Source organism: Monodelphis domestica, chromosome 4, assembly GCF_027887165.1.
Source record: "Monodelphis domestica isolate mMonDom1 chromosome 4, mMonDom1.pri, whole genome shotgun sequence".
Taxonomy (NCBI): Eukaryota; Metazoa; Chordata; class Mammalia; order Didelphimorphia; family Didelphidae; genus Monodelphis; species Monodelphis domestica.
Window position 1 is genome coordinate 101157355 of NC_077230.1, and position 26595 is coordinate 101183949.

The following is a 26595-nucleotide window of genomic DNA, read 5'->3' on the forward strand; positions in this document are numbered from 1 at the left end:
TGAGGTCACATTTGAATCAAGAACTCCCATCTCTAGACCTGTCTCTCTATTCACCATGTTCTCATGGCTGCCCTCTATACTTCATATCTTTTAAAGTATTCTTTGCATCCCTACTCCTTTGATATCTACCTTTTCCAATGTGTGGTAGAAAGACAGCATCAGACAAAAGCTAGACCAATTGCCTCTACTTTCTTTATAAGATAGAGCTGACCAGGAGGGCAGATCTGTAGGAAGAGAATCATCAAAGCAGAGAATAACCAGGAGAAGAACCTGACAAGAGCAAGAAATGGTTATTCCAGGCCATCCTCGGGAGAAGAAAGAGAAATACGCATTAGAGAAAACAGAGTGGGGAGAAAAGTGTGGTGCTGGTCCTACAATGGCTTCATGTAACACACCTTCATGAAGCAACTCATTCTCCACCACATGCTGAGACTATGCACCCTTTGTGGAGACTGAATAGAAAAAAAAAACACATCAGGAAAGTGTCTTCTGTGTTTCGGGCACCATGGAGATCCAAATGCGATGGCAGTATTTGAGATGACCCTAGCCCTCTTTCCCCACATGCACTGAACATTCCAACTATCTCCCTGTAAGATCTGTTCTTTAGGACCAAGGGTCTAGTTTGGTAGATAAAAGTCTTCTCTTTGATGTTCTGCCTCTTCCCATGGTGCTTTGTTTTGTATAATCTTCTCTCTTCATTCTCTGATGTGACTGGTTTCTCTTCTGGTCTCTTGCAGCACCTGCAGATAAACTGGACCGGCCTGATGAACCTCCTGGATGCTCCAGGTATCAAGTAAGTGTTGATATCTTAGAGAAGTACATTTCCCGTGGGCCAGGAGAAAGCAACCAAGTCAATTCTGCAGCCGCTTAATAGCCATTACTGCTTAGCCTGGTTGGGCAAAGTTGCTCTCCCAGCCCTCCCCACCATCCCCACCTCACATTCTCCCCTGGGCCAACTTTCAGTATTAGTGTGATATGCAAACCTGGCCCCCTTGGGTCAAGTCCAAGTATTGGCTTTATAGCATCTTGGTATTTCATCCTCAAGTCAACACCGACTGCCCTAGCCCTGCCCCTGGAGGGAACTGGCTGCCTGCATGGTTCTCACAGATGTCTTCCCATATAGTCAGCTGAGCAGCCTTACTCAGCTCTTCTAGAGAGAGGAAATGTAAGCTTCCCATTGGGAGAACCATAGAATGAGGAGTTTAGAGTTGGACGGGACCATGGTCGTTGAGTCCTGCCCTGTCATTCCAAAGGTTAAGAAACAGAAACAAAGAGATTAAGTGACTTACCTAGAATCATACAGCTAGGAGGTGTCTGACAGTGAACTCAAAGCTCTTCCTAACTCAAAATCCAGCATTTAATCCACTACCCCACACTGTGTTATAGTCCCTTTTGGGTTCCTGTTTACTAAAACTCCCTTTGGGCACTTTAAACATTTGTTTAGAAATAATGAACTGTGTTTTTTTTTAATTTCTGGGATTCAAACAAGGAAGCAAGATGACATAGTGGGTGGGGAAGAAGCACAGGATATAATGTTAAACACCTGGGTTCAAGTCAATGAGCATTTTGTTAATCATCTACTGTATGCCAACAGTATATGAAGCATTGAGTACCAATCCCAGTTTTATATTCTTATTGTAAAGTGAGAGACTTTGATGAGATGGTCTTTAAACTTGTTGCCATTTCTATATCCTCTTGAGGTTACAGATCTTAAAATAAGGGTGGAGAGGGCCAGTTGGGTGGCTCAGTGCATACAGAGAGCCAGTCAGATCTGGAATCAGGAAGACCTGGGTTCAAATGTGGTCTTAGATATTTCCTAGCTGTGTGACCCTGGGCAAGTCACTTAACCCCAATTGCCTAGCCTTTACCCCTCTTCTGCTTTGGCACTGATAACTTCATATCAATCCTAAGATGGAAGAAAAGAGTTAAAGAAAAAAATAAGGGTAGAGAGCTCTCATCTGCATGGTTCTGAAAGAGGGCTGCATGATCAGATCTTTAGAGGTCATCGTTCTGCTGATTCTGTGATTCTTTGAGGCTGAGAAAAGTCAGAGTGAAAGCTCAGTCCTCAGTTCCCTTTTTTCTTCACATGAGAAATAAATACAACTAACCCACCCCTGCCACATCCTCACACAAAAGTCAGTCCTGAGCACCTGCTAAGCAGTATTATGGTGGATATCGGGAAGAGATAGAGAGAAAGGAGGAAGCCTGAGCCCTTCCCTCAAGGCTCTCTTAGTCTAAAAGGAGAGATGTGGTCCCTGCCCTTGGACCATAGCTTATTCACCACAAACATGTGTAAGGACATAAGGGATGAAACTACAGAGTAGGGTAGGTGGAGTAGGGGACAGAGATGTTGGTGTGATGGCATCCTTGCAACCTGCCAGGATAGAAAATCCCAATTAAATAGCTGCTACCCTCTGACTCTCCCTTGATAGCTAAACATGAAAATATCCCCTGCTTTATAGAAGCTGAGTAGTCATTTAATATAAACATGCCTCTCTGGGAAATACAGGTTGGACCAGAACAGGTTGGAATTTGCATACCCAATGCTAGCCATGAATTCTGAGCCTTCCCTTGGGCTGATTCCCTACTGTGGCTAAGACAGCTCATCATGGCTGGAAGAAGCATTTCTTCTTGATGTGAGCAACTCGCATTACAGAACAGGACCTAAAATGCCATTCTGCTTCTTCAAGCATCCTCTGCTGGGTCAGCATCCCTCATAGACCTGTCTCCCTATTCTGATGCACTCCGTCCTGCCCTGTAATTTCCAGAACATTACCTCCTGACGGACTACTCTATGGAGTTCATGGAGTGGGGTTGGGCTGAGCAAGGATTAGAGGGGATAATGGTAGATGCTTATTTAATGCAGCAAGAAATGCCCCCTCCTCCTGACTCAGTGAGAATCAGCACAGATCATTCAGGTAGGAGGAGACCTGCAACTCCCTACCTTCTAGAGAAGACTGCTACCCCTATTTGCTTGGAGTTGCAAGGTGCTATACCATATTCAGGGGTGGGGAAGGCACCTACTATTTCCAAAAAATCCAATAGGGATTTGGGATCTGGAAAAGAGAAAACAAAGCAGTCTGGATACTCTGTTCTGTCCTTTCAAATTACTGACCTTGCCTCTACTGTCATTTTCCTTTTGCCCCCCAAAAAACAACTCATTTGATCCATTCTCTTCAGTCTGTTTTGCCTGGTAAAGTGGGCAGAATGTTGGATTTAGACCTTAGTTTGAATACTGGTCCTGATTTTCACTGCCTGAGTGACCCTAGGCAAGTCATCTATCCTCTCTGGGTCTCAGTTCCATCACCTGTAAAATGAAAGAGTTGGACTAACTTATCTTGTGATTCTATACCCAGTAGCCATATTACCATCAGCCCTGAGTGTACAATTAGGTTATAGGAAAGTTCTGAACCCTCTAAATAAAACCTAGGTCCTAGGGGTAACCATGATGCTTGACCACTGTGTATACATGTTCACACCTACATGTGAAAGCGTACATATATAGGCAAACAAATGTGCATGTACTTGTGCACCTATTCATTGAACTCATGCATATATGTAGACACCACACCAAGGACTTCCATAATTCTTCTATTATTCATTCTTCTACAATTCTTGGCATGAACCAGACCAGGTTTGGGGGGGGGAAAGGGATGTTTAGAATTGGATGCAACCTTCAAGGTAATTTAATCCAACATCCCCATTTTTCAAGTTAGGAGACTGAGGCACCCAGTAAAGTTCAGTGGCTTCCCAGGGGTCACATGGCTACTACATATGGAAGCCTAGGGGATGGTAGTCAATTTTCCCAACATTAATATTGAACATCTTCCTAAATCTGCTTTAGCTTAAAGTTGTTTTTACAACTATCTCTTTTATAACTTTCATATTCTTAATGTCGGTCATTATGAATATAAATAGTTCATTATCTATACTAGGAAAAATTGAGGGAACAAAGCAGAAAAATTCAAAACATGTATAGTTTCACTTTGAAAATTAACTTGATGCCATGCAGGATGGTATATACCTATAATCCCAGCTACCCCAGAGCCTGAGGTTAGCAAATCTCTTGAGCTTAAGAGTTCTGAGCTGTATAGGGTAAGTAGATAGAGCACCAGGTCTAGAATCAGGAGTACTTGAGTTCAAATCTGGCCTCAGACACTTCCTAGCTGTGTGACCCTAGGTAAGTCACTTAACTGCAATTGCCTAGTCTTTACCACGCTTCTGTCTTAGAACTGATACTGACAAATGGTAAGGGTTTTTGTTTGTTTTTTTAAAGAGCTCTGAGCAGCAGTGAATTTAATTAGGTGGGTAGCTGAACTAAGTTTAGCCTTATGAGCCTCCAGAAGATAGGGGCGACCAGGTTACCTACAGAGGAGCAAACCAGGCCAAGCAGAGAGTGAATCCAGTTTAAAAATCTCCCATGCTAATCAGTAAGGGGATTGGTCTTCAAATCGATTCTACATTTTCAGCCCAGTCTTTACTTCTTTTTTTTAAGGAAAGAGGAGAGAAATGGAAAGGAAAGAAGGAAGGAGAGAGGAAAGAGAGCAGGGGAAAAAGTTAACTCTACTCATGAGTATAGACATATACTCTTTCCCTTTGCACCCCAATGTCCTCCTTTGTCTATGCACAGTTAGGGTGAGAGGTCATGGGGAAACCTGGATTATCCATAATTTCAGGGTATCTGAAATCAGTTTTGTAATCATGACAGCAATGATTTTTTTTTAACCCTCACCTTCCATCTTAGAATCAATACTGGATATTGGTTCCAAGGCAGAAGAGCGGTAAGGACTAGGCAATGGAAGTTAAGTGACTTGCCCAGGGTCACACAGCTGGGAAGTATCTGAGTTCAGATTTGAACCCAGGACCTCCCATCTCTGGGCCTGGCTCCCAATCCACTGAGTCATCCAGCTGCCCACAATGATTGTATTTTATTTGTAATTCAGAGAGCCAAAGGGTGTGTGTTGTTGGAGTAATGTTGGGTATGATCATCACCATCCCAGCTAATGTTTCTGTTGCTCCAGTGATGTGTCAGACAGCCTGTTTGAAGATCTCATCGCTGCACACCTTGTACTGCCAAACAGAGTGACCGTCCCTGTGAAGAAAGGGCTGAATATAACCAACCTTCGGTTCCCGCTACCCTGCGTGAGTGCCCAATTCAGGCCTTTACAGAGAGGGAGGAAAGAGAAATCAGGCCCTATCAGGATTGGCACAGGGCTTTATTATTTTTATTTTTATTTTTTAATTAAACCCTTATCTTTCATCCTAGAACAAATACTGTGTATTGGTTCTAAGGCAGAAGAGAGGTAAGGGCTAGGCAATGGGGGTTAACTGACTTGTCCAAGGTCTCACAGCTCAGAAGTGTCTGAGGTCAGTCTTGAACCCAGGACCTCCCATCTCTAGGCCTGGCTCTCTCCATTCTCTGAGCTACCCAGCTGCCCAAGCACAGGGCTTTAGACACAGTGGGTACTCAGTTCATGGTGAAGACTGGATTAGTGTTAGTGACATGGTTTCTCCAAATATAAATTGGGAAGACTCCCTTTTTTGTTCCTGCCTTCATCCAAAGGATGTTATCATTTATATAAGACAATGGAGGAGAAAAGCTCCTTCACAAGGAAGGAAAAGTACTTTTTTCTTTTTATAAATTTTATTGATATCTTTTGTTCTTATATCACCTTTATTCCCAGATATATCCTTCCATTCTCTCTTTACTAGAGAGCAATCTATTGTAATGAAAAATATATAAAAGAGAACAAGAAACAGTTGAGCAAAAATTAACTTAACACATCAACTATATCCAATACCTTGGGAAGTGTTCCCCACCAATAGTCCCCCACTTCTGCAAGCAATGGAGGGAAGTAAGTTTTCCCCTTTCTTCCTTTCAAGGTCAAACTTGATCACCACAATTACAGAATTCAATTTTATTTGTTCTTTTACATCATTTTAGTCATATTAAAGTTTTCCTGGTCTGTTCCCTTCATTTTGCATCAGTTAGTTCATCTAAGCTTTCCTATGGATTGAAAGCTAATCTTTAACCTAAAGGACTTTTTATTATATGGCCAGAGAGAGGCCCTTGTGTGGTCATTTGCATTGTTCAATCACTGTCAATCCTATCCAACTCTGTGACCCCATTTGGGGTTTTCTTGGCAAAGATCCTGAAGTGGTTTGTCATTTCCTTCTCCAGCTCATTTTACAAATGAGGAAACTGAGATAGTGTTAACTGACTTGCTCAGAGTCACATAGCTAGTAAATGTCTGAGGCTAAATTTGAACTCAAGTCTTCCTGACTCTAGACCCAGTACTCTATCCACTATGCCAGTGATGGTGAACCTATGGCACAGGTCCCAAATACAGCATGCAGAGATTCTTTCCTCACTTCCCCACCCCAGAGTTCATTACTAGAAAGGCAGAGGGACTCTGGCAGAGCTGCTCCCCTCTCCTTCTCCACCACACCTGATAATATTTTTTTCACATCCTTCACCCCTCTGCCCAACAGCCAATGGGAACACACAATGGGTAACGTGCTCGGTTCACAAGTGAAAGAGCTGGAGGGGAGCAGAGTGCTCAGGCTACTCCTCTCCCCCTCCCTACACTTGCTGAAGACATTCCTCACTTCATCTGCCCCTCTCTCTACCCAGCAGCCCAATGGGAGTGCCTCCTCCCTCCCCTGTGTGGGATAAGGGGGGAGGGACATGGAACAAAGTCTCTGAGTAGGTGATTGGCCTGGCACTCCATTTCCAAAATATTCGCCATCATTGCCCTTTGCCATTTAAATGTCCCCTTGTGTACTCATAATGGCATATAAGCCTGTCTTTTTCTGGACCCTTTGATCTGCCAGGAAATATACCTGGGAACCGAATCCTGTGGGTTCCCAGTGATGGGGACTGTTTGGGTCACTACCTGGTCAGAGTCTGCAAAGTGAGAAGCATAGCACACCTGGGCAGGAGAGGAATGAGGAAATATCTCACTGAACCTTAAGTTCACAAGCTCACATCTTTCTTCTCTTTGTCTACTGTACCTCCTTGTTATGAATTCTGACATTTGGAGCTAATTAGCCATCCTTTTACATCATCAGATTTACTTTCATTAGTTTAGCTCTGGTCTTCTCATTCAATCCCTATCCTTTGGCAAATATCTCCTTTAATCTGTTTATTTATTTATTTCAATACTCTATTTACCTCCTCTCAGGCTTGATAGCTGCTTTATTTGTCCTTCCCAGGGAATTTCCTTCTAGTGGCGTCTAGATTCTTACTGGACAGCCTCCTTGTTTATATCATCTGCCTCCTTGCCAAAAATGTGTGAACATTTCATATTTGCCCACTTTAAAACATATTATTATATTGCTCCTCCTTCCCCTAAATTTTCCCTACTCTAAATTCAAAGATGCAGTGACATAATGGAAAAAACACTAGACTTGTCAGAAGTTCTGATTTTGAATTATCATTTGCTGGCATTCTTGTTTTGAACAAGTAACATCACTTTTCTGAGCCTCAGTTTCCCCACTGGTAATATGAAGAAGTTGGACTAGATGACTTCTAAGGTTTCTTACACCTCCAGTGTTTCTTGAGTGTTTGTGAATGTGGTCACAGTTGAAGTACAGGACAACCTAGATGAGATACAATCCCCACATTGAAAGGGAGCATTGGTCCAACTGCCTTGGAAGAGGTCTTTGTCATCCGCAGACCCAGTAACAGGTGGGTGGTACAGTGGATAGAGTGCTGAGCCTGCAAACATCTTACTGAGTTAACAGACATACTAAAATTTCCAATTTAAAACAATTGTAACAATTCAGTTCTTCTGTGTATTCTTGAGATGACCATTATAGGTATAACTCTTCTACAGGTCCTCATTCTCTGTAACTCTTAACAAATGAAAAACAAGTTAAAACATATAGTGTCTGATAAAATGTGGTAGGTTCACGTCCCACTATTTTCCATGGCAGGTAGCTAGGTGGTGCAGTAGATAAAGTGCTGGGCCTGGAGTCAGGAAGACTCATCTTCAATTAGTTCAGATCTGCCCTCAGACACATACTAGCTGTGTGACCCTAGCCAAGTCACTTAACATTGTTTGCCTTGGTTTCCTCATCTGGCAAATGAGCTGGAGAAAGAAATGGCAAACCACTCCAGTATCTTTGCCAAGAAAACCCCAAATGGAATCACAAACAGTCCCAACACCACTAGAATGACTGAACAACAGCAACATTTCCTATTTCACTGTCCATCTTACCTCTCCCAGCACGGAATCTCATTCACCTGTGACATGCCACACTCAATCATCCTTTACATGAGCAGTGACCTCACTGCATTTGTTTGAAGACCACAAGCATGGAAAAGGACAATATAAATAACGTCCCTCCCTTCCTGAACTGAAATCCACCTTTGCAGTTCTGTGTGTGCCTGCACAACCTCAGATGTGTTTAACCATGCCTGTCATTTTTCAAAGTTGATTTTTTAAATCAGCACAAAATCTGTGCTCCTCTCACTCATTCACTCCAGTTGAAAAAGAAAGAAAAATAAAACTCCTGTTAAAAACACATATAGTCAAGCAAATAAATTTGCACTTGACTTTTTTTCCCTTGTAGATAGAGGACAAGCCATGGATATATCATTTATTCCAACTCTTTAATCATTGTCCTGCCTATAAGTCCTGCCTATCGTATTTGTATGTGCCTATAGGCAAGATATTCTGAATCAATTAGGACTATCCAAAAAAGATATATGGAAAGTGTCCTTAAATATTGCTATGTCTAGCTTCTTTCATAAAACTGTCTCTTTTTGTTAAAAAAAAAAAATATATATATATATATATATATGTGTGTGTACATATATATATTAGGAAAGGCCAGAGTTTTGACTATTCTCTTTAGAACCATGTGATTGAAGCATCACCACCACCTCTTGGTAGTTTACCCTAATTACAGGCAAAATGATCTAGGAAGAATCCTCCGGGATGCTGACCTGGCAAATCTATACAAAGTCATGAAAGCAATGCCACAATGGAATTGATTTATAATAAAAGCCTCCCACTTAAATCAGCCTTTTGACACTGCTTCTTCAGAGTACTTGTAGTTGGCAGGACCAATAAGACAACAAAAGCAGTACTGGCTGACTTAAAAAGAACTGAACCAGTCACTTAGAAAAGTGTTGGAGGGAAGTGGGCAGTCAGAGCTATTGCCCTTGGTGTGGGGGTCCTTTTACTAGAGTAATAGACATTCTGTGAAAGCAATAGAAAAGGCTACACGACCCCACGTCTCTTGCAGTCATTCTTGCTACTAGAGCAGTCAGGGAATGTTTCATGAAGGAGATGGAATTTCATTCAAATAAAAGATATTCATTTGGTATCTCCTGTTCATAAGGCACAGAATTTGAACTGCATCTTGGATAGAAAGAATTTTAATAAGTGTAAAGTATGGGGGGAAATCATTTTAAGGAGAAAGAATGGAACAAAGAAAACCTTGGACAGGGTGCCAGAATGATTGCTGACATGTATAGAGCACTTTAAGATGAACAAAATCTCTGAATAGGGACAGCTAGGTGGTTCGGTGGTTTGAGAGTCAGGTCCAGAGACATGAGGTCTTGGGTTCAAATGTGGCTTCAAGACATTTCCTAGCCCTCACCACTCTTCTACCTTGGAGCCAATATACAGCATTGATTCTAAGATGAGGGTAAGAGTTTTTTTAAAAAAGAAAAATACTTATTTTTAATAATAATTATCTTATATTATTTTTATTTTTTATTTTTAATAATAATTAATAAAAAATTAATAGAAGTATTTATCCCATTTTGCAGATGAGGACACTGAGTCTCAGATTAAGTAATGAATTCACAGTCACCCAACTATTCTAAGGCAGAATTTGAATTTGGACCACCTCTACTTCAAAGTTCTTTCCACTATACCAAATGACTTCTCAGTAATCTGTCTTTTACTAGTTGAATTTAGCTTAGAATCTCACTGATATGAGCAGAGTAAGGTCCCAGGCACTTCAGATTCAGAGAGACACTTCATCTCATTGACAACCTATTAAAAAATTATTTCTTAGGATGGGTTGTTTCTATCCCTGGGATAATTACCTCCATTTAAATGTGATTCTTAGTTGTCTCCATATCAGAGCATGATATTTTCTGACCTTTTCCTCAAATTGAGTGCACCCAATTTGGAGCCCATAGTCTCTTGTGCAGTGATTACAGTGCCATCTATAAGAAAAGAAGAATTGGTGGAGGAAATGGTTTTTGTTTTTTAGGGAGGCTAGTCAAGATTTAAATATGTTCAATATGAAACTGTCCAAATGGAAATGGCCAGAGGGTGCTGAAGTCATAAGAGCAGGCAATTAGAGGCCATCAGATCTACTTCCAACCTTTACAAAAGAAAAGGAAACTGAGAAAGAGAAAGAGAGAAGTTAAATAACTTCACATGTCCTGTGAATCAGCTTGCCAAGGGAATAAATATTAAAAAAAAAAAAAAACAGAGGACTAAAGACTGACTTTGGGGTTGGGGAGTGTGACAAGGAAATCACCTTAAAAGACTGATATATATTAATTTAAGGTCGCCAAGGAATTCAGCTATGTAATTCCTTAATGAAAACTCAAGTCAGCAGTCAACCTTTTATGGAGTTTAATTACAAACAGGAGGAAGGAAGGTATTAGAGAGAGAGAGAGAGAGAGAGAGAGAGAGAGAAGGGAATAGGGCTTAAATACCCCCTCTGTTTAGGCTGGGCCAAAAGGCCCAAGCCCTTAGATAGCTGAGGCAAAGAAAAGAGATCAGTCCCTATCACTCACGTGACCAAAATGGAGAAACAGTCTCAGGGGCCTCCACCTCCAGCTTCCTTCAGAGCAAGCTTCTCAGAGCACAACCTCTCAGAGCAAAACCTCTCCAACCTCCCTAGTCCTCAGACCCCGCTATCTTTAAGGAAACCATCCAAGTTCCCTCCCCTCAGTTCTCACATCTACCAATCACTGTCCATATCTTCCCTGTGCCAATGGTGGCTCTAGCTTAACCCAGGACTGCCCAGAGGTCTGTGGCTTTGCACATGTCTGTTGAAGGTCATATTCTCAAATAATTAAATCTTGATCCTTTGCTGCAGCCCTTCCTAAATCCTGTTACCCTGAGTAGGGTGGAGATTGGAAGTTCCAAGACCTGGTTCTGTCATTCCAAGTATCTCTATTGTATCAAGTCTAAAATCAATCATGACTCAAAGAACTTCCTGTTCTATGCTTAAGCATAGGTCAAAGCCTTTTCCATTGTTCAGCAAAAGGTTTCTGTCCTAAAGTAATCTTAAGTAGGGAGGAGAAAGACCCTCCCGTGCCAAGGGGGTTCACATTCCAATAGACTATCAGTAGGAAATTTTTCAAGTATGAAATTTCCCAATGGTGAAATTTCCAACATTTATAAGTCTAAGAAATTTTAAGGCTTACAGGAGTCTGAAAGAGGACAGAATGGTAGTAAAGGAATCAAAGTGGAAGGAAAACTAGAAGAATGTAGTGTCATAGGAAAGAAGAGGGAGAGAAAGCTTTTAAAAAAGAGCACGGGCAGCAGTATTAAAATGAGAAAAGGGAAGAGCAGTTTTCACATCATGGTTGGTATAGACAATACAGTTGGTAGAAATTTGTATGACACATTTGATATTGTTGTTTAGTCGTGCCCGACTCTTCCTGATCTCATTTGGGGTTTTCTTGGCAAAAATACTGGAGTAGTTTGCCACTTTCTTCTCCAGCTCATTTTATAGATGAGGAAACTAATGCAAACAGTGTTAAGTGACTTACCCAGGGTCACACAGTAAGTGTCTGAGGCCAGATTTGAACTCAGGAAGAAGTATCTTCCTGATTCCAGGTCCAGCACTCTATCCATTCTGCCACCTGGAAATCATATGGAAGGAAGACAAGGCAGAAGGGAGAGAATTCCAGGTATGGAAGACAGCCAATGAAAATGCCTAGGGGAAAAAAAACATATAGTTCTTCATTAAGATAGTAAATATGCCATTGGCTCAGAAGACAAGAATAAGAGCAGTAAGACAGAGATCATGGCCTGGAGTTGGGAGATTCTGGGTTCACATTTGGCATCAGACATTTCCTAGCCATGTGACCCTTGGCAAGTCCCCATACTGCTCTTCTGTCTTAGAACCAATACTTACTATCAATTCTAAGACAGAAGGTAAAGGCAAAAAAAAAAGGGAAGAAGATAAGAAATCATTACGATATTTACATATAATAGTAAGAAATGTGTCCTATATTCAACCCATTGATAGACTATAAACATAAAGAATGATATTTGACCTGCAGATATCCCAAATATCATCGTGGAATCATATATTATTAGACCTAGAAGGTTTAATTTAGATGATCTATATCCAGTGTCTTCATTTTATAAGGGAGGAAATGGAGGCCAAGAGAACTAAAATAATTTGCCCACTACGCAATGTCCTCTACATGGGATTTTACTGTGTTAAAATAAACTTAAAATCCTGAAACATGCATCAGACAACACCGTAGGTATGTTAGAGGTGCTGGGAGGAAAGCCACCCTAAGTTTAAAAGCTTGCTGTGGTTTAACCACCTTCAGATGTTGGAGAATTTTCTGTCACAGGAATCTTGCTAAGACCTCGCCTTTGTTTTTTAGAGGGTTTCTGTCAACTTAGTGTGGTGGTGCTGTTTTTCAGGGAGTGATCAGAGTTCACTTGTTGGAGGCTGAGAAACTAGAACGAAAGGATGGCTTCCTGGGGTTGAAGGGCAAGTCAGATCCATATGCCATGGTAACTATTGGCCTCCAACATTTCCGGAGCAAGACTGTATGCAGGAACTTGAATCCTACCTGGAATGAAGTTTTTGAGGTAAGAGCAGCCTCAGAATCTCCCCCTTTTTACTCTCTAATCTTCTGGAGCTGACTGTCTTTCCAACTCTCCATGTCCTTTTTGCCTCTCCAAGGACAATCGTACCATATGTAACCCTTAGAAAAATTGTTGGTGAAAAAAAAAAGAAAGAAAAAATGTTGGTGAGGTTTGTCCTTCATTCTTCTTTCTTTCTTCCCTCTGCCAGGTTCTGGATATCTTGATGTGATACCTAAGAATAATAGCTAACGTTTATATGGCACCTACTATGACTGTGTGCTAAGTGCTTTACAAATATTATGTCATTTAAACAATCCTAGGAGGTAATTGCTATGGTTATTTCTATTCTACAAATGAGGAAACTGAGGCTTACAGAAATGTTGAGTGACTTGCCCACGTTCACGCAGCAAGTAAGTGTCCCAAGAACAGATTTGAAATCAGGTGCCATCTAGCTGCCAGTGTTTCCCAGAGAGCTAGCTGTTCTTTCTGAGTTGCATTCCATATTCTGGATGACTCTCGGATATTTTTGGAAGTCCCTGGCCTTGTCCTCACCCCCTCCTACCAACCTGAAAATTTTCCTAATCTATATTTTAATAGCCTTGGGGTTCTGACCTCTGCTTTTCAGTGTCATCGCTAGCTAATTCCATTGAAGTGAACTGGTGTGTTCATGGGAGAGCACGAGCCTTTCCTTCTGTGATGTATACACACTTTACAATGATTTCATGCAAACAATCTCTGCTTTTGTTCCCTAACCCAGAGAAGTGTTGCTGACATTGGACTAGAGGGTCTCCAAAGTGCTGTCCAGCTCTCAATCTTGTTAAGAATTTCTGACCGTAGAGAGAGGTAGCAGAAAGTGAGTCAGGGACAGCCTTTGGCAGAATTATGAAATAGGCAGAATTTATCTTCGTTGTCCTCTTCCTCCCCCTTTTTATTTACTCTTTGCACCCTTCAGCTTCTACCTGCTTCTAACACACTGTGCCCGTCTCACCATCAAAGGGTCTGATGCCCATGACTTGTAACTTGTTACGTGGCTTTTATCGAGACTCACAGAGCAAGAAGCATCCTTGACAGTCTATCTGATCCTCTCTTATTCTTTCACGAGGCTGGCTGACCAGGCAATCCAAGAGAAAGCTAGTTGTCCTCTTCCTCCCTTAGCCACCCAAACCAGCTTCAAGTCAGCTTTAAGAGTTAAGGAGTTCTAGGGGTAGCTCAGTGGATTGAGAGCTAGGCCTAGAGACAGGAGGTCCTGGGTTCAAATCTGATATCAGACACTTCCCAGCTGGGTGACCCTGGGCAAGTCACTTGACCCCCACTGCCTAGCCCTTACCAGTCTTCTGCCTTGGAGCCAATACACAGTATTGACTCCAAGAGGGAGGTAAGGGTTAAAAAAAAAAAAAAAGAGTTAAGGAGTTCTTTCAAGACTGACTCAAAGGCCTCCTGCCCAAAGAGAGTTTCAGCAAATAGGAGACCTAGGAGAACTTTCTAATATCTGGACTTCACTACACTGAACAAATCTCCAAAGCTGCTGACTGGCTTTAGTCAGTCTGATCAGGAAGCCAATTTGTCTTTTCTAGAGGCAGGTGTAGGATATTCTATCATGAAGTGTTGACACAGGGTAAAAATGTCAAGGTAACCCAAGGGGCAGGTTTGCCAACCACTCTGAACAAGGAAAGTTGGCATAGGACAGAGTGTGGGGTTGGGGGTCATTGTGCAACGCTGGGCTTGGTATTGGCAGAGCTATTGTAGAGCCCTCGATTTGGCTGTATTTCTTTCCCATGCTCCGTGGGAATGTCATAACACCAACACTTCATCCCTTTTAAGTCCTTTTGTTCCTTCTCTCAGGAACTTTGCCATTTTAAGCCTCTTCTCTAATTGTGGACTGAAAGCTATTATTCCTTGTCTGAGGAATGTCAAACATTAATGAGCTGCATGTTTACCTCTGTGACTGATGGGAAAGCCATATGATATTTTGGGAAGCTTTCTGCCTGAAATCCAAGGGCGCAGGACCTTGTTTAAATCAACATGTAAATGCCTCCTAACTACATGCCAGGCACTAAGCTAGTTCCTAGGGTTACAAAGTTGAAAATCAACAGTCTCCCACCCTCAAAGAGTATATAATCTAATGAAGACAGGATACAAAGAGACATGATCCAAATCAGAATGTTCTTGAGGCAAGGCAGAGATCCAGACAAGTCAAGTCAAGAAGCGTTACAAATACAAGCAGAAAGGTAGACAGTCTCTGCCCTCAGGGAGAAAATAGCACATTAAAGGAAGCTGAAAAGTGTGAGGAAGGTGAGGATGGCAGAAAAGGTCTACAGGACCAGGAACAGAGCCTGGAGAGAAATGAAGACAAGGCTCATCTGGTTGTTTTCTTGAAAATGGGAGATCTGGAAGGAGCTAGTCAATCAGAGAAGGGTCCACAGTATAGTATGTGCTTCCAGCGTGAGAAGTCCATGGACAGAGTGAATTTCCAGGGTGTGGCATGTTAGACAAAGTTAAGAAAGTCAGGAATGGAGTCTTCTTATCAAAGAATAATTTTACTATAATATACTATATAATAAAATAAAAAGAATCTTCTTCCTGTCTAGAGAAAGAGGGACAGGATTTGGATTCAGAAGGGAATCTAGGACATCTATTAGATCATGCTATGTCGAGGTCTACTTACCTTGCCTATAAGAGTAAGTCCTACCTGCCTATGGTTCTGTGAGACTTCTCCATCTCCCCAATCAGCAGATCATGGTTATGGGGAAAATCAGCTGCATAAAGGTTGATTGCAAATGAAGCTTCTGTAAACTATTCTTCCCACTCTTCTCTGTGAGTCTCCCATCAGCTGATGTCACCATATCTGAATTTCTGATCTGGAATCATAAAATGCTAAAACTAGAAGAGACCTTAGACATCATAAAATCACAGAGCAGGACCTAGAGGGGACTTCCTTAGATATCATCTAAGGTCTCCTAACCCCATTTTACAGAAGAAACTGAGGCCCAGAATAGAGATAAATATCCCAAGTTCAGATCGTTGTGGTTCATCCTTCATTTTTGAAGAGGACTAATGACATCACGAGGTGAGGTTGTGACTTGTCCTGAATTGGATTTAAGTGAGGCAGTTACACAAAATCATCAGCCTCACTCTCTTCCAGAATCATTGAAGTCCAATGGCAAGACAAAAGTCAGGATGACTGGCAGTGGCCTAGTTCCACCTTAATAAGATGCCTTTGGGATAGTCCATCTTGAAAAAAGAGAGTTAAGTTATCCAATAGCTCTCCCTCCAACCTTACATGCTATATTCTCCAGAAATAAGGATCCTAGTTTTCTCTTCCCTTGCCCGAGTCATTCCTTCCCTATTCTCATCCTCAATCAGGATGGAATTCTCCTGGAGAACAATAGGGATACATACATAGGGATCTGAGAGAAAATTTGTTCTGGCTGCAACGTGAGGAAAGTAATTTCACTTCTTGGCCACAGTTTCTTCATCTGTATAATGAAGAGGTTGGACTGGCTGATCTTAAAGGTCTCTGCCAGCTCTAAATCATATGATGTCACTTTTCATGGGGGGGGTGTTACTAGCTACCTGAGCCCTGGACATCCTCACCAGTGCCTGGTATTAGATATAGGGTACCCAAACTCTGGAGAAAACACCCTGGTTCCTTTCAAATGTCTTCCCAAGAAGAGATGGTCTCCGTATATCTTGTAACGCATTCAAATCATTTGTGAAATAACCATCCTTGATGAGCCACACTACTAGGAGTATGAATGATGGGAACTACTGTTAGGCATGTGGGTAGGTGAGTAGGGGGGTGGGGGAAGGTGAAATCTGTTTTCCTTCCACTTACCAGGGAACTTGCTGCAATTCCTAAGGATATACCATCTGCCCACACACTGCCAAGGAAACTTTTTCTCTTTCTGAAGTTTATAGTTTATGAAGTCCCGGGGCAAGACCTGGAGGTGGATTTGTATGATGAAGACACGGACAAAGATGACTTTCTGGGCAGGTGAGGATAACTCTTAGAGTGTACACACAGCGGCCGACTTCCTTTAATCAGGCTAACTACCATTTTAAGGGTGTCAGGATATTGTGCTCATCACCTTGGAAACCTGTATCCTTTGGGAGGCATGTGATTTTACTTGTAATCTCAGCTAATGGGAAAGTTGAAGCTGGCACATTGTTTGAGTCTGAGAGTTCTGGAATGGAGAAGGGTTAAAGCTAAATCTAGCACCTATGTGATGAGCCAGTGGGAGGAAGGGGGTTACCAGAATGCCTACAGAGGAACAGATTGGCCCAGTTTGGAAAAAGGGCAGGTTAGAATCTCCATGTTAATCAATAGTGAGGTCATGCCCTTTGGTGACCCCTGTAAAATAGGGGGACCTAATCTCAAAAAAATCCAACCCTATACCCTCCAATTCCTGGGGCATTTCTTATGTCTCTAGTATCCTGTTCTCTACCTCCAAAATATCTTGATTCAAAAAAAAACCCAAAACCCTAAAGTCATTATCCCTTAGACTCCTGTACCTCAGTTGTTTCCTCATCTATAAAATGAGAAAGAGGATTAATGGTTTCTAAGTTTCCTTCTACTTCTCAGTTATTATTCCCCCCACAACCCCATCCATGGGCATCCCTGCTACATGAGGGACTGTAAGTAGTTCAAATGAATGGTACTTCTGGCTTCTTAGAAGACTGGTTTCCTTTATGACTGTGGCCTTAGGAGTACAGCCAACCAAGCAATGTTTGCCAGACCACTTATACTTGAGGACTAGGGCATGAATTTAAACAAATATCTGCATGAAATTTGTCTGGATTTTCATTTCACAAGTAAATATACCAAATATGGAGATAAAATGTACATTATAGTAGCATAGGACTTTATACCTTTGCACTTTTCCCACCTTTCCCTCATTACAATCACCTGGAAAATGAGGAATGGGTATGGCCAAAGCCCTCTAGGAGCCTGCAGTAGATTACCAAAGCTCCTTTTTGTCTTACAGCCTCCAGATCAACCTTGGAGATGTCATGAAGAACAGTATGGTGGATGAGGTAAAGACTTTGTCTTGGGGCCCCATGCTTTGGCTCAGATTCAGGTGAGGCCAGCAACCATGGGTTAAATAACCTTTCTCCCACAACCTCCCCTTCTCCATATTTTGTTATGAGACCTTCGGGATTGTCTTGGATCATTGTTTTAACCAGAGGAGCTAAGTAACAAGGCCTGTTCTTCATTATTATGAAGCTCTGTGTTGAATACTAACCACAAGACGAGCATGGAAAGTTGTCATATTATATGGGGAAACAAACTTATTGAAATGACTTGCTTTACCAAGGATGAAAGGAATCAATTAAAGTCCTAAACCCTTAGCAGATTCTTTTCTCTCTTAGGATCACAACTCCAAAACACTGAGTCAAAAGCCCTTCTCGGAGTCCCCATAATGGGCTTCTTGTTCTCTTTCCCAAGATCCTCTAGCATAAATCAAGGACGTCCATCCCAGAGATAGTAGCTAGTGTATTCTGTCGTTCTATCATGTTGGGGAGGTCTCAGACATCTCTCTAGTATTAGGAGGATCCCTGGGATGATGATCTCTCCCCAACTTTTAAAATATATATTTTTTTACGTTTCCCTCTTTTTGCAGTGGTTTGTCTTGAATAATACCACAAGTGGCCGGCTGCACTTGAAGCTTGAGTGGCTTTCTTTGACCACCTATCAAGAAGTTCTAGCTGAGGTGAGTGTGGCAGGTTCTCATGGTTCAGCTGTCTGAGTTCTAACCCCTTCCCTGCTGAACCTATCCTAAGGTCCCAACCAATAAAACCCATGCAAAATCCAAATTTCTAAAACTACTATGGCCAGATTCTAAGGACAAACTGGAACTGCCCTGAGTGAAGTCATAAAGTTATTTTGTCTTTTAGAGATAACATAAATTTGTAGAATTTAGAAATGGAAGAAATTTAAGAGATTAACTCACTCAGTCCCCTTATTTTCATGTGAGTAAGCCAAGGTTCCCAGAGATACACTACCAAATATTCTCATTAACTACAGTATTTGCTACTCGTTTTTTACAGTTCATATCCTTCCGTCTTTGTTGGAGACTTCATTTGTTCCTGGTGATGTTCCTTCCAACACTCTGACCACCCGATTCTTTAGTCTGTTCAAGGCCAATAACCTTCTTCCCCACCTCATTGTGGTCTGATCATGTCTTAAGCTTTGCCCTCCTTTGGAATTTCTCCATTTTCTAGAACTAAAATTTTGAAACTCTACTCTCTGACCAGAACTTCCTGTCCTCTCCCTTCTCTAACGTCCTCCCTCCCACTAATCTACTTCTTTTCCTCACTATGCACCTTCAATCTTTTGACCCATTTCTATTCTCCCTGGTCATCTTTCCCACTGGCTTCATGTAATCTCCCTGATCCCCACAGGCTAGCTCCTGATCAGGTTTAGAAGGATCAGACGCCTTCCTATCCTTTGAAAACAACTTCTACTAATACCTTCTCTATCCAGTAAGCCATCCCTTATAACAAATAATAATAATAATTTTAAGAGGTCTTAACTAAGGAACACATCAGCCAGAACTGACAGAAGATGTAAAGTTTCACACCCATAGCCTCCTACCTCTTCAAGGAATGGATGGAAGTATATTGTAGCACTTGTTTTCCAGTGTTAAGTTTGATCACAATAACTACAAAGAGTTCAATTTTATTTTTTATATCATAGTCATATTGAGTATATATATATACATGTATATATATATATGTAAACATATATATATATACTGGAGTGTTTTGCCATTTTCTTCTCTAGCTCACTATACAGATAAGGAAACTGAGGCAAGCAAGGTTAAGTGACTTGCCAAATGTCACACAGATAATTTGTGCCTGAGACAAGATTTGAACTCTTGTCTTCCTGACTCTAAGCCAAAAAAAATCTGACATTATGCCAATGTTCCACATCCAATGTCCTGACCTCTGCAACGAAGTAGGACAGTGCCTTCTTTTCTTTGGGGTGAAGTTCTGTAATTATGATTTCAAAATGTTCCGGTTTTATTGTTTTATTGTTGTTTTCCCATTTATATACCTGTAGACATTTGTATACATTGTCATCCTGGTTCCATTTTATTGTGAATTCATTCATGTAAGTCCTCCCCTATGGTGCAATAGAACTGCATTTCATTCACGTATTGTAATCTGATTAGCTATTTCTAAATCAGTGGGAATTCTCCCATTCATTGAGGAAAATGCCACAATCTCCCCTCAGTAGCCTTTGCCACTGCTTCTCCATCCTCGCCACTAGGAAATCCTTCCTGAGTCTAACTTAAATTTTCCATGCTTTGGTCCTACTCTACACACAGAGAATTGCTGATTTATAGCATAGCAGATCCCTATGACTTCCTACTCCAGCACCTCTATTGCTAGATTTATGCCCCTTAGCAAAGGTAGCCTTCTCCAGGATTAGTGTCTGCCCCCTCTTTCTTGGGTGGTTTTTCAAGAGCTGCTTTTGTATCTGTCTGCAGGACCCCAATGGACTCTCAACTGCCATCCTCGTTGTCTTCCTAGAAAGTGCCTGCAATTTACCAGTGAGTAAAAAAGATAGCCAAGTGCCTTCTCTGAGTAGATTTTTTAAGCATCCATGTTGGTAACTTGTATCTTTCTGCTTTGGCTGTAGAGAAGTCCTTTTGATTATTTGAATGGTGAATACAGAGCCAAGAAACTGCCCAGAAGTGCCAGGGTAAGTGCTGGGATCCAGCTCATCATTTGAAAATTTAAAAACTGTGGATACTTTTTTTTCTCATTGCCAGAGTAAGACTGAGTCCAGCATCTGGTAAAGTCTTTGTTTTAACCATTCATCTTAACCATTAACTGTTGTTTGAATTAAGCCCATCTTTATTAAGCTCCATTGTGTACAATTCAGCTCAACAAACATTTGTGTTTGTTACACAGAGAACTGTTCCAAGTTCTGGCAAGATACAGGATTTTGATAAAGCCCTGATCCTGCCCTCCAGGAGTGTAGTAGGAGGATTAAATCCATTAATAAGTAAATACAGAAAAACTCTAATACATGATAAGTACATTGGGGACTTCAAGAGAGATTGTGATGTGGGATCAGAAGGGGAGTCATTTTCAGTAGGTGGGGGAGATCAAGGAAGGCTTCATAGAGGAGGCAGGGTTTGAGTTGGTCTTTAAGGGAAAGGCAGGAGTTGAACAAGTATGTATGTGTTTTGTGGGTGGAAGAAGGGAGGGGGTCCTAGGCCAGGAAAGGGCATGAACAAAGACCCAAAGGCTGGAGAATACAGAGTATGTATAGGACTGAGAGTATATAAGTTTGGTTGTAGCACGAAGTATGCGAAAGGGAACAGAATACAACTAGGATACCTTTTCTGACCATCTTCAACTTTCCTCTCAAATTCTCCAAATACTTGTCTGTCTTCTACTTTTTTTCCTTAAAGGCCTCAGAATCCTGACTTGTCTTCAGGCTCAATAACTGTATTTGCTAGGTAACTTGTAAAAGTAAAGGTCTTCTTTACTTACTTAACTGAGTGTTTGCACTCTTTGAGAAAGGAAAGATTAGGAAGTAGGAGAAAGCTGGGCAAAAGCAGTGAGAGCTACCTCACGCTAAGATGATTATCAGAAGAATAATTATATGGGATCTACGGATGTTCCCCATAAAAGACCTCAAAGACTATCACTGACAAATCATCCTTACTTTCCCTTTTCACTTAAAAAAATTCTTCTAGGCATTTTTTATGGAGGGGTGAGTGAAGGAATAGGGAAGAAACATCCACCCCCTTCCAACCTGACCCCTGTCTTTTGACAAAGAAGAACAGTTAAGCAAAAACATCTCATTTGGGGTCTGCATCCGAAAATGTATATAATATTCTCTTCTAGGTATTTGTAACTTCGCTGCGGCAAGGAGGGACATATATTTCATTATTAATTTACTCTTTGCAACCTCCCTTGTTTTTTTCATTACTTAGATTACTTTTTTATTACTTAGTGATCATTTACGCTGTTGTAGTCATTGTGTACTGAATATTTCCAGTGGGTGGAAGCAATTACTATATTTTCCATAATTATAACTTGAGAGTGTGAATTTGAAAACATGCAGCCACTTGATGGAATTCATTATTTACACTAGTTCTCCTTATTTCACTCTGCATCAGTTCATAAAAGTTTTCTTATTTTCTATGAATTCCTCACACTTAACCGTTTCCTACTATTCCGTAATTAACTCCATGACATTCACATGCCCTAGTCTCTTAAGCCTTCCCTCGTCTGAGGATGTTCTGTTTCTAGCTAGCTCTTGGCTACCACAAAAAAAAAGTGTTGCTCTGAATATTTTGATATATATACTAAACCTTTGTTTTCTTTTTGACATCTGTGGGGTCTTTCCCTTCAGAATGGATTTACCAGAATGGTCACTTCTCCTGAAATAATTCCAAATTGATACCAAGAATGGTTAGATCCATTCATAGTTCCACCAGTGTGTTTCAGCATTCATTTTGATTCTTTTATTCACAGAACAAGATGGACAAGGACCCCTCTGCCTACGTCAAGATGCGTGTGGGTCAGACAATCCAGACAAGTAAGGTAGGAGTGTGCTATAGCACATAGCATCTGTGCCAGAGAGGAGAGAATAGGGTGTCCATCATTTTATACTATTCTGTTGGCTAAGGATCATGATTATGTCTATGTGGGACCCCACTGAACTCTCTACCTGAAAACAGATTTTTGCCATGGAAGGGTGAATTCTTCCTTTACTGCAAGGTGGCTTGAAACGTTTTTGAAGTGAGATCCACATTAATTAGTGTATCCTAGTGTTTGTCTGCCAGACCTAAGCAATGGTAGATAGAAGCTGGGCAGAATAGATTTTGAGAAATGTATTTCCCAGATCAGTGTTTGAATATCACACTTAGGGACAGACTGTCATGGAGAGAGAATAGGATACAGGTCAGAGAGATGCTGCTGGCAATGGATCTCTCTTTCTACCTTCCCATCCCACCCATTTTGAGCCTGGAACCTATGATAGATTCAAAAGGAGCTAGTGGAGTATTTGAGCCTGGATAATATGAAATACATGACTAAACACCTGAGTAATGGAGAGTTGGCTTGACCAGATTTTCTTCTTTGTTAACAGACATGTGCCAACAGCAAGGATCCTGTTTGGGGCCAGGCCTTCACATTCTTTCTTTACAGTGTGGCCACGGAACAATTTCGTCTGAAGGTTTGCTTGGGCTTGTGCTTAGACTGTTGCAGAACAAAACCAAGATTCTGTTGTCAGGTCTCCTGACAGCATTCTTGGAAGGGCCAAGATGTTGATCCCCATAGGTAGATGGAAAGAATGAGGTCTGTCAAGATGGAGCAATCTTTCCATAGTCATCGGGCTTTGGTTTCTTTGCCCAAGGGCTCCATCATTAGGGGAGGTTGCATCCCTTAGATGGGGTCCAAGAATCTCTTGGAAGCTAGGTTTGTAATGGTACCCTCTAGTGTGCAAACGAAATTCACTTTGACCTAGCTATGGAAACCACCTCCTAATTTGGGATGAGGGGAGCAGAAATCGAGGAGCCTGACGCCTGATAGGAGATGGCAGGATTTGTGACTGTCATAGTCTGAAGACAAATTCAATGATGCAAAGCACTGCACTGAACTTCACAAGCCATGAATAAGCCCCTTATTTTTAGGGGGGTTGTGTGCTGGGTTCTAGATAAAGAAATATACAAGTGGGGTCTCTTCCTTCAAACCATCTCAAACAGATTTCCTTATTAGGGACATGAGTAAGAAGCAAATGGATAAGAGAATGAGAAACAAATTGATAGAGAATTAGTTGGTGTTTCATTATATTGACCCCACAATCCCTAGCAGTACAAAAGGAAGCTTGAGATATCTTAAAGACTGCCCAGGATTGAGAGTGCAAAGAGGATGTTTGCTCAAGTGAGCTTCCTTGATCATCTAGAAAAGACGGCACAAACAAATGCTCTGTGACTTCCCTGGCCAAAAACCCCCTCCTCAGACACTCCCCACTTTATGCATGACCACTTTGTGTGCAGCTAGGTGGCTTGAGGTGTAACATGCTGGGCTAGGGTCAGGAAGATCTAAGTTCAAATCCAGCCTCAGACACATACTAGCTATATGACCTTGGGCAAGGCAGTTATCCTTTGCCTCAGTATCCGCAGCTGTAAAATGAAGATAATAATAGCACTCACTGCATAGGGTTGTGAAAATCAAATGAGAAAACATGTGTAAAGGATTTAGAAAAGTATCTGCCAAATAGTAGCCACTTAATAAAGGCTTGTTTCTTTTCTTCCTTCCCTCGTCCGTTAGATTGTAACCTAGAAGACAGACCCTGGTTGGGTTTTTTGGGGAAGGGCGGTGTTTGTTTTTTGGCATCCTCAGCACTTAAAGGCACAGCATTTTAAGTGCTTAAAAATAATTTTCTTTTATTCATTTATTCGAGGTCATAGGGCCATGGATTGGGCTCTAATTAATGTTCTATAGGGGGAAATGGGAAGAGTGTCCCTAGGCTTATCCCTCTGCAGTCCATGTTCTGTGCTAGGTGACTAGGAGATGACACACCTGGTTTGGGGATCCATCAAGGCTTTTATTGCTCCACATGTGGCTCTGGCTGCTTTGTTCTGACCACTGTTTCCTCCAGGTGATTGACGATGACCAAGAGTGCGCACTGGGCATCCTGGAGCTTCCCTTGGTCCAGATCCTCACCTACTCAGACATGACCATCGAGCAACGATTTCAGCTAGACTGCTCTGGTCTGGATAGCCTCATCTCCATGAAGCTGGTACTTCGGGTAAATTTCTCTTTTCTCCTTTTTTGGTCTTCTTTTTTTAAACCTTTGCCTTCCAGCTTAGGATCAATACCAAGTATTGGTTCCAAGGCAGAAGCATGGTAAGGCTAGTAGGCAACTGGAGTTAAGTGACTTGACCAAGGGCACAGAATTAAGAAATATCTGAGATCACATTTGAACCCAGGACCTCTCACTCTAGGCTGCTTCTCTATCCACTGAACACCTAGTTGCGTTCTCTTGACTAACATCCTGTCTGTGTGAGGAAGCTCTCCCTGAGTATGTGCCATATCCCTCCCCCTTTGTCCAGTACCAGGAAGATACAAAGAAAGGATAATAGAAATTGTCAGTCCTCAGAGAGCTCCTGGCCAAAGGACTTGGAAAAGCCCTAGATCACACTTGGAGAACTGCTGTCCTAGGACCATGCTGTGTTGGCTAGGGAGGCAGCATGGTCCTAGGACAGGAGTTGTCCAAGTGTGATCTGGGGTTCAGGAAGTCCACGAGGTCAAAACTATTTTCATGAAAATCTTGATAGTTTTACATTTCTAATATGGCAAACATAAAAAGACACAGCTCGTGTAAACAAAAATTCTTTGGTAGGAGGAAGGGCAGTTTTGTTTTTAGGAGGATAAAAGGATCGTGGAATCTGAAACTTTGAGAATTGCTGGTCTGATGGAAAGGATCTGGGGATGAGAAAGCAGACTAAATATCTTGGGTTATAATTCTGGCACTATTCATCAGCAGGTCATGCAGGTAGACTTCTCTGTGCCTCAGTTTAGTTATAAAATAAAGCTAACAATGACCATCTTCATGAAGTTAACTAAAATATACTTAAAAAAAATAACTTCCTATCTTGGTAACAATTCTCCGACAGAAAGGCAAGGACTGGGCAAATGGAGTTAAGTGACTCACCCAGGGTTATATAGGTAGAAAGTATCTGAGACCAGATTTGAACCCAGATTCTCCTACTCCAGACCTGCTGCTCTATCCATTATGCCACCTAGCTGCCCCTAAAATATACTTTTAAAAAACTGAGTTTTATAAAGACAGAGAATGTGTGGCATCGCCCCTATTTTCATGGATGCCCTAGCTTGATGGGAAAGACATGGCCTCCACTCTTGGGGGGATTCTGGGTCTAAACAGGAAAAATAGACTAGACAAGGGAGAACAAATTTTATTACCCTCTTTATACTGTAGTACTTGTATTTGTTTCTCATTTGCTGTGTAAGTCTTCTTAAATGCTAAGGGGCACCTAAGGGCAAGTGGCCCTTAGGGAGAGGGAAGACAAGGCCTACATTCTCCTAGCAGAAGCTAGAGGAGTGCTTTTAACTTCAAGCTGTATAAGGTTTAAGCCTTATGGATACATTTCGTCCACCAGTGCTGTCTTTACGGTGGGAACGCCCCAGCAGAGGACAGTAAGATGCTTAGTGAGCCGAGCTCTGCTCAATAAACAGAGAAATTTGCCGGAGAGAGACTTTTAATGAAACTAGCAAGCCTGTAGACCTGGGGGACATTTTTTAGTTCCATAACAAATATTCACATTCATCAAAATGACTTCTGCAAATGGCAAGTGTAATTCTTAATAACCTCAAAGATCCAAGACACACAACCTTTCCTAGGAGGGAGCATGTTCCCTTAGCAAGAACAAAGGCCCACAATCCTGGAGTTGGGGTAACTTGGTTCAAATCCCACTTCTGCTGCTTATTTTCTATGTGACCTCCCCGGACCTCAATTTCCTCATCTGAAAAATGCAAGGATTGGACTAGACGTCCTCTGAAGTTCCTTCTAGGTCTAGATCTGTAGATGATTGGTCCTAGGAAGAGGAATGGCTTCCACGTAGCCACTCCAGAAGGTCCTTCATGATGTCTACCAGGAATGGGGCCCCAACGAGGAGCCAAGAAAAGCAGGGCTGCTCCCTGATGTCTGCCCTCCACTGAAAGAGGCAAGAGGCTGCTGTTTCGCTTCTAAGAGAAAGAAGAGAGAAACCAAGCTTAGAACTGCAGCGCA

At 41.7% G+C, this 26595-nt stretch overlaps 1 protein-coding gene across 1 annotated transcript in view; it reads left to right on the plus strand.

The window, feature by feature from the left end:
* The window catches only part of ESYT3 (extended synaptotagmin 3), an 83656-nt gene that overhangs the window by 39890 nt on the left and 17171 nt on the right, over positions 1-26595 (plus strand). Inside the window, exons 7-17 of the mRNA XM_001375649.4 lie at positions 738-793; positions 5022-5142; positions 12648-12818; positions 16727-16809; positions 17801-17849; positions 18437-18526; positions 20309-20371; positions 20461-20523; positions 22314-22382; positions 22930-23016; positions 24445-24594. Coding sequence (XP_001375686.1) covers positions 738-793; positions 5022-5142; positions 12648-12818; positions 16727-16809; positions 17801-17849; positions 18437-18526; positions 20309-20371; positions 20461-20523; positions 22314-22382; positions 22930-23016; positions 24445-24594 — 1002 coding nt within the window. The remainder of the gene's footprint in view (positions 1-737; positions 794-5021; positions 5143-12647; positions 12819-16726; positions 16810-17800; positions 17850-18436; positions 18527-20308; positions 20372-20460; positions 20524-22313; positions 22383-22929; positions 23017-24444; positions 24595-26595) is intronic.